This window comes from Larus michahellis, chromosome 4 (genome assembly GCF_964199755.1).
Source record: "Larus michahellis chromosome 4, bLarMic1.1, whole genome shotgun sequence".
Classification (NCBI taxonomy): Eukaryota; Metazoa; Chordata; class Aves; order Charadriiformes; family Laridae; genus Larus; species Larus michahellis.
The window spans coordinates 34977803-34990457 of NC_133899.1; the positions used below are offsets into that span (position 1 = coordinate 34977803).

Genomic DNA, 12655 nt, shown 5'->3' on the forward strand with positions numbered 1-12655 from the left:
CAAATTTGATAACTTCCCAATAAGTTATGTAAAAACTAAGACTATTTACCTTGTGACACTGTCACTAATATGTACCCCTATATGACTACTGTGGTGACAGCTGCAGACTAACTTGCCCAGAAACCTTTACAAAATAGAGAATATGTTAATTATCATACACACAATTTCTTAAAGGAAAATGCACTAGCTTCCTAGTAGAAAGGGGGGGGGGAAATGGTAGACAGTGTCAGCAACAATCTAGAAAGCCTTGTTTTGTCAGTCATTCCTAAGGCAAGCAAGATGAGATAGTGCTCTCGCTTTCAAGATTAATGCATCGACTAATAAATCATTTTGCAAAGCTAGCCACAAACTATATTAAAGTAGCCCAAGACTGCCTCACAAGCAAGAATCAAGTAACAGCCCTCACTCCTGATTTGGGGCTGCAGGAAAAGGCAACCCATCCAAAGCATCAATGCATCATAGTCTGAGCAATAACTTTTGAATTATTACTTTATAACCCTACTCCATGAAGAAGCAAACCCCTAGAATAATAGAAAAGGCTTCCTGTAACACCTATAACTTGCTTAATCAAAATTAAGTCAACAATCCCCCAAGAACAGATGATTCGGAATCTGATTTAAGGCTGAAGTTTTATTCAGGTGAGACCTCATAAGGCAGTGGATCTGATCTGACAGCCCAGGCCACTGAAAGGAGTAACTTTGTCCCTTCCCCCCCAACCTCTTCCTTGCTGTCACTAATATCTGACCACAAGATGAGAAAGTTCAACTCACCAAATCAAGAGAAAATGTGCCCAGAAAAACAGCAAGCATTTTGCTACTGGTTTAGCAAGCTGAACTAGCTCAACCAGAGGCTGAACACTGCCAAAGACAGCAAGGAGACAGGAGCACGCTGACAAGAGGATACTATACTGCTAGACCATAATTTTCAGCTGTCACTAGATCAGTTGAGTTCATGAAAATTTTCCCCTTCTCATTAACAAGAGATCACTGTACACATCTAACCTTAAAGCCAAAGTTAAGGAGGACTGAAAGGGAAAGCCCACTGACACTCAGTACAGTTGAGAATAATTATATACTTACATAAGTAAAGCAACCACATCTCATTCCATCACAGTTTAATTTCTCCTTACTAAACTACAAGTTTATTTCTTTTTTCAGTGGATCCAAATCAGAAAACAGCAATTTTCTGGAAGCCTGTATTGCCTTACTAACACAAAGAGAGCTGCATAAGTTTCATTATAAAAAAAAAATAATGCACTGTCTTATAATTGATGTGCTTTCTATGACACGGAAAACATGGAAACATGGCAACATGTTTCCATGTTTTGGTAAAGTTTAGTGGTAACACAGAAACATGAAACAGTAAAAACTCAGATTCTTTTTTAAAGAGGGGAAGAACAAAGTTGGGAGAAAATACCTTTTTGCTTCAAGAAGTCCCTAAAGACAGCTTAAAATGCTGCCCAGAACTCGCTCTTGTCTCTCTACCAAACTATTATCATTCTCTATTAGTACTCTAATCTCCTGGACACTAGACATAACTTTTCAACCACGTTTCTTGGAAGAAGGATCAAGGTTAAAGAAACATCCCTGGAAACATTTTTTCTTTATATAGGCTAAATATCCTAAGCAGAACACAGACATTATCAGTCCACTTAAAAAGATGACTTACAAACAAGATGTAGCAGATACAATGTATTTAGGATTTAAGGGAAACTAAAAGAAGCTTTGCATCATTGATTTCAAGAAATATCCTTTCAAGTGGTGTCTTTGACTCAGTGTTACATTATTTATTCTTAAGTGTCATTCATGGCTTAAGTGTGACTCTTACTTGATGTGTACAGATCTGCAATGGATTACTGATGCAAGAATTATCTCAGTACCTAAGACACACAGTTACTTAAAATAAAGTCCTGGTCATTCTTCCACTCGTTTTAGTAAAAATATAGCATTTTCTTCGCAAGAAAAGAAGCAGACCTTAAAAAAAGATCAGAAAAAGACAAAATCGTAGCTACCCGATATATACACAAAGCACAGCTTCACTAAATTCAACTCATACTCTAATATTCTAATATGACTTAACCAAAATGAAAATTATAGTCTTAAAGTCATTAGGAAATTTTTTAAAGGGATACTTAGATAATTATGAACTAACAGTTAAAACAAGTTATTAGCATCTGTATTATGGAGAGGATCACAAGTAGGTAGGTCTTCAACAGATAAAAGTCCCTCTTGCCCCCAAGAACAGGAAGGCATGCAGAGTCTCATAGTTTGCCCAGTTTAAGGCAGAATTGTCAATTTAGGTGACAACAGTGCTCTCCCTTTTACAATAGCCACAAGATATAGCTTTTGATTCTGAAAAGCTCAAATAATCAGTTGAAAGCCTGTCAGCCTGTTCTTATGTCAACTTTGTACATAGACAAAACAATGACTTAAAATTGAATAGTTTCAAAATAAATTCCAAAGAAGCAAGCATTACAAGCTTAGGACAGACCATCTTCCACATTCTCATTTAAAGCATTTTCCTTAAGTGTGTTTCAATCTATTTCAGCTCTTTCTTTAGGTTCACTTTACTAAAGTTAATGTATTATACATACAGAATATACAGTGTATTTTAAATTGTTAATACTGTAAAAGGTCATTGAAAGGAATTCTGTTCTAACAATGCCTGTTTTACACAGAGAAAAAAGTATTTAACACTGTAACAGGTATGCCTCAAAGCTCACAAGTTAACAATCTGACAAACTAAAATTTTCTCAGTTACTGCGTATCATACCAGTAGCTTTTCGCATCTGAAACAAAAATTAAAATACTCAGCTCAAAGTGATTTTTATAATTTGAAAAAGTAATTCAGTTCCCTATTTTCAATGAAATTCCAGGCTTTAGATTTTTATTTTTCAGAACTGTGGCAAGAGATGACTAAGACAACTTGCAAGAATCACATGTACCATTACTAAACTACATAAAGGCCTGCTCTGTAATCTGAGAGAACCCTGTAGTTACTTTGTATGGAAAAAACGAAAATAAGATGTCAGAATCCAAACATGGTAATAATTTAGGATACAGATTTTCAGATATATTATCACCCACAATACCTTGTAAATAGTAAAGACGGCAACTGCTTATATATAGCAAATGCTGGGTGCTACAAAATACTCATTGCATGCTTAAAGAAGCTATTGTCCAAGTATTACTTAGAACATAACTAGATTATTAAAATAGAGTGAAACTAAAATCCATATGCACACTTTTCCATATAATTACACAGAACATATCAGATCTGTCAAGTCACAGCCAACAGATAACCGCGCAGGCTTTATTCTCCAGTTAATGCTTACATTTTATACAGAGGAAGAGTGATACGGGCATTAGCTTAGGACATAACAGATTCAGGTATAACTCCTTGCTCATCTACATACTTCCTGTACAGCCGTGCATACCTCACTAGTTCTCTGTGCCTTCATCCCATCTTGAATGGTGCGCTAAGAGCAGGGAGATTTCAAGGTACTCGCATTACAGCAACTGACTCCCAAGCATGTAAGATAATGGATACCCACTTTTTGAAATGTAAAATAGAAAGCTGACAATCATTGCATCAGTGTTCACACATATTAGGAGTGAAACATGTCCACTCAGCATGCCAAATTCTGAATCCTTCTCTAAATACCACAAAATCAAGGACCTCAAGAAACAACAAGTATAAAGGGTTTGTTCATAAATACGGTGACCTGAGAGATTAAATGGATACACTGTCCTGCATCAAATAATGACAGCTAAGGAGTCTCTCTCAAGTGCATCAATGGTTCTTTCCTGTAAAAGCAGCTTGCTCTGTATTAATCATTTGACATTTAAAACTCAGCTTATTGCACTGCTCCCATTTAGAAACAATCCTAAAATCAGTCCACGCTTCGAAGTCACGATAAAGGCCTAAAACTACAGTGCATACTATAACCATTCAGTCAAAGCTAGACAAATCCTGGAAGCAGGGATCTGACACAGGGATCTGACACCACCAGAATCACGACAGGCAGTAGCATCCAGTAAACGCGGACCTGAAGCAGCAGGTGAAGGAGGCCCAGGTCTGCCTTGCCAATGGGAAGCCAACCCTCATTCCTGTAAGCCAAGGAAGGCCCAAGCAGTCGCATCCCTCCAAAGGGCTCCTCGCACGCACACACCTACCGTCGGTAACACAGCATTTAACGTAGCCCGCCAGCACCGTTCCCCTCACACAGCCCTCCAGCCCAGGCCTACGCTTCCCCGCCCCTCACCGCTACCCCACAGGCCAGTTAATCGGGAGAGCGGCTGAAGTCCCAACCACAACCGGGCCACAAGCGAGAAGCTGCCAGCCCTAGGGCCGCCGCGGGGGGTGGGGGGGCGAAGGAGAGCCGGCCCGGCGGGGCGGCCTCTGCCCCGCGCCCACGGCGCAGTCCCCCACCGCGGGGCTCCCGCACCCCACCGGCGGCCGGCGCCGAGCCCCCGCCACTCCCCCCCTCCAGCCCAGCGGCCGAGTCCCGGTACCTTGCGGACCCCCTTGTAGATGTAGAAGTAGAGCTCCCGGCCCACATTGAAGCAGAGCCGGTCCCCGTTGCCGCTCTGGTCGTTGACGTTGACGAAGGAAACGCGGACCGGGTTGGAGCCCTGCGAGTTGAAGGGCACCCGGTTAGGCCGGCTGTACTCCGAATGGCTCAGCAGCTTGTACAGCCCCTCCCGGGTGGTGAACTGGGTCTTAATCTCGTTCATCTCCTTCCCTCCTCCCTCCGCCGCCATCTTGGAAAGGAGCATTCATCCTGCCCCAGTGCCCGGATGTGGCGCCACTGCGCAGCCGCCGCCGCCACCGGCGCTCGCGCGGCCCTGCGCGGAGGCGGCCACGCAAACGGCGTAAGGGGGAGGAGCGGCGGCGCCTGTTTATGGCGCCTTTGCGCATGCGCCGGAGCTACCCTGCCCTTGGGCGGGCCCTCGTGGGGAAGGGGCGGGGCCGGCGGGGCGGGGGGGCGGTGTCCGCTCGCTGAGGTGGGGGTCGGTCAATATGGCGGCGGGGCGTGAGGGGCGTGAGATGTGGGGGACGGGCTCTGGCTGTGGGTGTGAGGAGAGGGACCCGTCGCCTCAGCACGTGGGCTTCCAGGGTGAGATGGTCACCGCCACGCCACCCGAGGTGCTGAATTGGGGTCGGAGAGGTGTCAGTGTGCGCTGGGGCAGTGACGTTGTAGGGATGATGGCTCCCAGGGGAGAGCCTCTGCCACCCTGGTTATGTTCATAGGCTGGTTTGCCTCGGCCCCGGCCAGCTTTCTCCACAGGTTACTGTGTCCGCAGGCTCCTGAAAGCCTGGTCAGCCTTGCTACACCCTGCTGGGAGAGTCCCATGGGCAAGTCAGTTAAGAGACGGCAAGTCCAAATGCGTGGCTCTACTTTGACGCTTTGTGTCAAGGCCACACTGATCCTGAAGGAGACAGTACCACCATCCCTCCAGCTCTCCACCAGCCTCAGCTGCCAGCTGCACGGTGAGCCAGGCTGGGGAGTTGACCTGAAACGTTAACCTGAAACGTTAACCTGAAAAACTGGTTGTCAGGTAACTCACTTCATTGTTCTGATCATCATGCAACTGTACAACCAGCTGTCTTGCACGAGGAACCAGATCAATGCCAGAAGGAAGCGGCATAGGGTTGGAAAGGATTGTTTTCACTGGGCAAGGATGCAGGACTGTTTCTTTTGGCAGCAGTTTCAGCTTAAAGAGTTTGCCTAACTACAGTCTCATGATTGACTCAAGCTAATCCAAGACTGATCTCCATCTGTAAAACAGGGCTTTGACCTCTCCTCTGTCTCCAGGTATGTATTGCCATTACCTCTCTTGCATCAGTTCTAGTAATCATGCAACCAAAGGGTGAGTCAGATCCACTTGAAAACTAACACACACAAGAAATTATGGGTTCTCAAGTAAAAAAACTGTTGATCAGCAACCAGGTTGATCCAACTCATCACAGTATTACTAGAGCCAAAATAAGGAAGGAGTTGGGAATGTCCAACTAGGGGAAAATAGGCAACACAGAGATCATCTTAAATTTAACAATAAAAAACACACTTTCAAAGTATAGTTTTCATGCTGTAGCTGGCTGCTACCAAAGGGATTGTCCTGCGCTCTTCTTTCTTGACTGTGACTATCTGCTGCTGCTGCTTCATTCACCAGCAGCACTGCTTATCTGATCTCATGAGAGCCATTTCTGAAAGATAAATGGATAGAGAATTAAACTCCCTGCGAATGTGAAATGAGTAGGGTTAAATGAAAGAACGCTGACTATATAAGGGAGGGGGCAGGAATGCATAGCAGAGACAGAGGGAAGCAGGACCTCCCTTTCTTTCCACTAGATCAGCTCAACCACAGAAGTCCATTCAGACTCCAGGAGGTTAAAGGGATTTAGTTTCAAATCAATTTAGTTTAAAGAAATATAGTTTGCCGCTAAATACTGTCTTGCTGCTCACCATCAAAATATTAGTATAAGGTAGCTGAGAGACATGAAATAGCCAAAGATCTCCAGGTTAACTCATGCAGAATAGAGTATGTATCTGAGTGAATATCTGAACAAGTACAGATAATCAAACTTCCAAAAGGCCAGCTATTGAAGCCTTGCTTGAAATTCTTAAGATAAAGCCAATCAATAATGACCAATAGATCTTGCCATCTTATCAACCAGCCCTGACAGGTGGTATTGATGACCTCCTAAAAGCACATAAAGTAGGTGAGCAGATCTACAATTATTTTAAGAATTGTCTTGAGAGTGGTTCTGTCATGCAGAAATTTCATGAATGGACTTCCAGAGAGAAGGTCAGAATGTTTTCAGTCACCAAAAGAAGAGCAGGAAATGCAAGGATGTTTAAATAATACTCCAAACAGACAAGGATTTAACAGAAAAAAAGAAAAAAAGTGTTTCTCCAAGCAGGCATACTCAGTACGTCTTATTACGCAATGACAACATGGATAGATTGCTTTGAAAAACAAAGCAGGCAACTTTGGTAGAGGGACGGTGTGGAATGCAAATCGTACTGAAACCACAGCAGGCCATCTGTCACTGCTGGAATGAGTGTGATCCAAAGAATAAACAAAGTTAACAAGTACCTGGTTATCAGCAGTACATGATGGTGCAGAAAGTCAAAGAATTGATGTAGTGTTTAACATTTACCAAGCAACATCAATAAAAGCTGCTGAGAGATTCCACAGAGAATCCAAGACAAATATTCATTTGAAAAACACAGCTGCAACTCACAAGAACACTATTGTACGGCCCCATCAACAATACTCATCAAATATTTGGTTAAAGAATGGGAAAAAAGAGATTACAGAGATAAGCCTTATGAAAAAATTCTCTGTACCACTTGTAAATTCTTTTGTTTCAAGCTAACCAAAGATGATAGTTCTGAAATGATCCCATGAGGACATCCCTAGATGTGTTGTTTTGTATGCACCACACAACCAATAAATTGGAGTCAGTCAGAATCACTGCTGTATTGTGCCTTTACTTCTCACAAATGTTTTGGCAGATTAGAAAACACACATGCAAAATTCACGAACATTAATAACATAGTGTGGTCCTTTGAGACTGATTTATGCAGAGCATAAATTGGTCCTGCAACTTTTCAGGATGTAGTATTAATAGTGCTTTTGCTGGCCATGAGGAAACTGCAGCGTTAGAAGCAATACAAGTAGAGTTATCAAAAAAACTTTTCTATGCTTGAATTTGAATGCCATCACACTTCCCAAAAAGTGCAACAACTGATATAAGTGATGCTTTTACCAGCACTTCTGAGACAAAAAAAAAAAGAGGATGGTGACTACACCCATATTCCATCATGCAAATAGTTACCTATTGTAGCGTGTACTGCCTGCAGATTATGTTGCAGGAATCAGGAGACCATCTCTGCCGTGTCTGTCAACTGTAGTAGGTCTGTCAAGTCTTGCTTGGACTTCTGATGCCAAAACCAATTTAGGCCTTTAGTGTGAGACTGGCTTGAGGGTCAAAAGCTCTGCAATGTGTGAAATTTTAACAGATTATGGATGTGTATGAATTACTAAGAGACAGAGGCATACAGAGTTACGTAAGTGACACATCTGAACTAGTCAAATGGTGGTGAGGAGCGTGGCATGCAAGTTCCATTTAATATGGGGAGAAGAAAAAGAATTGCAGTGTTGGAAATACGTTTCCAATGGCTTACATGGACTTTAAAGCGTGTCTAACTTGCTTTCATCATGAGAAAATATTTCATAGCTCCTTATTTGCATTTAGAATCTCTTCTTAACCACTACATACATTTAGCACTAAATACATGAGATAATGCATTATGATATGTATTACAAAGTGAAAGGGTGGTATCAAGTCAGTTTCTGCTATGCTAGAATATATTGCATGTTGTTTGTACTCTCATCCCTCCTGAAGAGCATGAGAAACATTTTATTTTCATAGTTGAGGGGGGGGTTAAGTACTTAAAAATAAATGGATATTTTTAAAAACAAACATTTGGATTGAAGAAGACAACGTAAAAGAAATCTGCTTTGCAGTTGGGATTGGATGACAGTGAACTCTGTTGTGTCTTTGGAAGACTTCATTTTGCTGTTCGCAATCAGCTCTCTGTAAGTTGTCTCCTGAACGGACTACCTTAACTCCATAGTGAAGAGTGCGTTCTTGTCAACAACAGACAACTTTTTATCTTGAAGCCATAGCTGTCCTGGAAATTATGTTCTCTGAAGATAAGACTGAGATGATGAGTTTAATTTAAATTCTATGGAAAGCCAGGGAGATTGGTTTGATATGGCTACAAATAGCTTGTGTTTCTAAGATGTGCTAAGGTATTATGTATTTCTCAAAACTCCCTAAATATGGGAGACGTCCATACATACGGTATTACTGTAGCCCAGCTGAGGAATGAAAAACCTGTGAATAAGGAAGGTCTGATTGTTGTCCAGCAGCAAGGACCGAGTTTCTTACAAAACTGGAATTTCTAGACAGTGATGCTCATCAGTGCTGCAGTGTGAGAATGTAGTGCCATCGAGAAGGCCAAGAATCTAAACCGCAGTCTGCAATAGACTCGTGTGTTTGTAACTTAAGCAACAAAAGATTCAGTATGTAAAGGCTTCAAATTATTTTCTCTTCCATCAGAATTGGCTATTTCATTCAGATGGTTTTCATTGGGAAGCTTGTGTTATTGTGTTATGATAATTCATGGTTATCAATAGGTGTTGCAGGTCAGCCAAACAACCTGCATTTAGTGCGAGCAACAGTTAGTTAACAGTCATCCATGCAGGAAAAGTGGCTGCCGTTGTGTGATTTGAGATTCCCTAAACAGAACAGGAAACAGGGAAAGCTGAGAAAGGTGTCCTTGGAAAGAACAGACTTTAACAACCAAGGAAAGAGAAGCATTACCAGCCTAAAACAAAGAAGTGAGAAAGTTCTAAAAGGTGACGAGAATTAAGAGCCTGTGAACATTTTGCACTTAAGAGAGGTATGTGCATGGATGTCTTAAATTTATCCTAGGTTCCTCTGTTCTCCCCTAGGTCATCTGCCTAACTGATGGCGAGAGCTTTCTCTGTTGCTTTGGTGTATTTCTCAAAGAGGGACTGAACACTTGTTAGCACATTCTACATTCCCTTAGAACCTTTCTCACATGAGGCAATATTATCTCAAACGTGTTGCAGCAAGCTTCAGAAAAAGAATGGCTGTCTGCTTTCTGTCCAGTTAGAAGAGGAGATTCTCCATCAGTGTCCTAAGTGTAATTTCAGTTCCATGGTCTGAATGACTGTCTCCAACTTATTTTAGATGAAGCACTGAAGTTTTAGATAGATGATCTTCTAATGGGACTTTTTATGAGTTTTTCTATGAGCTCATTGAAGCACAGGAGCTTTGGATACTGGATAGCACAGGCTGTTTGTTCAGCACTAGTTGAATCATTGCACATTTAAAGAAAGGAGAGCTTATTTCTCTGACTTATGTGCTGGCTTCATTATGGTCATTAGTATGGTCATGCTCATTACTTTCATTTGCAAGGCAAGAAGGGCATAAGTTAAATTCAGAAGTTTTTGCTGTCCATCTGGTGTCCAGAACTTACTCATACCTGGGAAGTGGAAGATTGGTGAGTGAAACTCTCTAACTGTTTGGCCAACACTTCCCAATGCAATTTTTCCATCAAAGCGGGATAATTTTTTTATGATAGACATTTCGTCATCTACAAGACAAAGAGATGTTGGCTGAGGAGAATGGGGATTTATTGCTATGATGCATGTATTCTTATTCCATTATCATATATACCTTATAATTTCATCACACAAAAAGTAAATTAATCATAAAAAAATATCAGCAGTCAGGTTTTCAGCAGTCTAAGCACCTGTCTAACTGGAAGTCTGACTTCCTCCATGCCTAATGAGACTTGTTCAGTTTCTCTCTACAGTCTTTCTCTTGCTGCATATATAAAGCAAGTGATGGGATTACTAAAGAAAAGTGTGGTTTGAAGATTACCTATGTAGAGTAGGCTCTTGGGTCCCTGCTTTTCTGGTTTACCTGAAACTATCATCTTTATCCAGCTCGTACAATGTTATGTTGTTATGTAACATGTAGTTACCAGTAATCATTTAATCAAGTATGCACATTAGTGTGACATTCCTTGGCTTTTGCCTCCATCTTTCTATGACCAAGTGCTAGGTATAACATAATTTATGTAATTTCTCAAGAGCTGTTCAGTTGGTTGAGTTAAATGCTATCTGATGTCTATTTGTTCACTGTTATTTTCATAAGTAGGTGTAATGCACTATAATCTAATATTGGGTAAATACATACTAAATTTTAATGTATTTTCATCCCCTTTGATAGCAATAATTATGAAATTGCTTACTAAAGACATGGTAGAATATAGAGAACGTAAGTCTTAAATCTTTCACAGGCAATTACTTTCAGTTTTCAAATATCAGCTTCCTGATTCAGTGATTTGACACAGATGAGGACGTTTGATAGATGCACTGGCATGCAGGGATTTCCTTTTTTTAAAATCAGCTAACTAAAACTTTACTGCGATGTCTAAATATGTTCAGAGCCTCTACATGAAACTAAATCTGGAAGATGGACTTAGGAGATAGGATCAGCCTCTCTATCAGTGTACCATGTGACAAGGAAAAGCCGTGCACATTTATAAGCTTAAACTAATTTTTACAACTTTTATTTGTATTTTTATTTAAACATAGAAAAAAACCATAATATGTAGGAATTGAAGACGACATATACCCTTCCATTTTTATGTATGTGGTTTTAGAGTTGTTTAGAGATTTAAAGAAAAATTTAAAAAAAGCAAGCCAGATCTAACCTACAGATTTCCTGAGACAGCTATGGCTTTGTGGGGTGGTGGTGAATGGTTGAATAGTTGAACATATAATTCATAGAAAATTATTGAAACAAAGTATTTATTATAAATGATGGACTCATTGAGAGGGTTAACATAAAAAGAAAAAAAAAGACTTTTAGTAGGTTAAAACTCCTACGCCATATATACAAATACATATTGCTCTCTCTACCTATCTATATACATTTGTTCAGTATGACTTCTAGAGAGAGTATTTATATTTGCTGTATTAGCCCCATCTGGTGAATTCTAACAGCATTGCAAACTCAACAGACTTCACGCTGAACTCTCCTGTCCCAGCTCTTAGCTGGGTAGTAAGGCATAAACAGAGACCCATATTCCTCCCTTTGCCCACTGTAGCAATGGCGCAAGCACCAAGGAGGAATCCTCATTAGTATTATTGTCATTAGCAGCTGTTAGTGGACATAGTCATGGGCAACCTGCACTAGAGGGCCCTGCTTGAGCAGAGGGCTTGGATGAGATGACCTCCAGAGATTCATTCCAACCTCAAACACTCTGTGATTCTGTAAGTTTACCCTTCACATTATCATTTATGTTTATGCAATATCAATATAAGTCAACACTATTTTGAGTAGGTAGCATTTTACCTACCTTCTGTAAGAATAAATGATTATAAAAGCTCTTTTGAAGTGCAGGATCAGGATCACAGTTTCTGAACAACAAATGAGGAGGCTGCTTGCCTCTAATATATGGGTTAGCAAAGCCAGTCAGCCTTAGATACATGGTATGTCAGAATAATGCACCCTCAGCGTCTGTCTTGACTTGCTCCATGCCTAAGGAGTCTTGTTCAGTTTCTCTCTACTCTCCTTCTCCTGCTGCATGTCTAAACCAAGTGATGGGCTGATTTTTTTAAAAAGTGTGGTTTGAGGGTTACCTACAGAGTAAATTCTGCAGAAGGATGAGTGATCACAGTGATTCTTTTACTGCCAGACTTAGCTGATGAAGATTAGTTGCTCTGCTAAGGTAAACTGAAATGTGGCTACAGTGTTTCTTTCCATCGCTTCCCTTTGGAGAATTCAAACATAATCTTGTCATAATCTTTCTAGTCAGTCTAAATTATAATTTATTCTGTTTCTTGTCTTCTTTCCTTCCCACAGCGGTGACAGGAGAGAACCGTGGGCAAAATAAAATGACCTAGTAGTGAGACACTAGGCTCTCATGGTCTTCATTCAAAACCAGTGAATAAAGGGGGTTGTTTAAGCATAACTTAAATAGGAACATTAAATAGCAGCTTATCTTAAAGAGGAGCTCTGCATCTTTAGGTGGTTT

At 41.0% G+C, this 12655-nt stretch overlaps 1 protein-coding gene across 7 annotated transcripts in view; it reads right to left on the reverse strand.

Annotated features, from left to right (window-relative positions):
- WDR20 (WD repeat domain 20) overlaps positions 1–4859 on the reverse strand; it is a 47682-nt gene extending 42823 nt beyond the window's left edge. For 5 of the 7 annotated variants that reach the window (XR_012586631.1, XM_074583951.1, XM_074583955.1 and 2 more), the window contains exon 1: positions 4515–4859. Coding sequence is in view for 6 of the 7 variants with exons in the window: in XM_074583951.1 (XP_074440052.1) it covers positions 4515–4778 (264 nt within the window). In the remaining variant the exon portion in view is untranslated. Of the gene's footprint in view, positions 1–3877; positions 4172–4514 lie in introns of those variants that run through there. The other 2 variants (XM_074583957.1, XM_074583952.1) reach the window with 2 other exon arrangements.
- Between the last annotated feature and the right edge of the window lie 7796 nt (positions 4860–12655).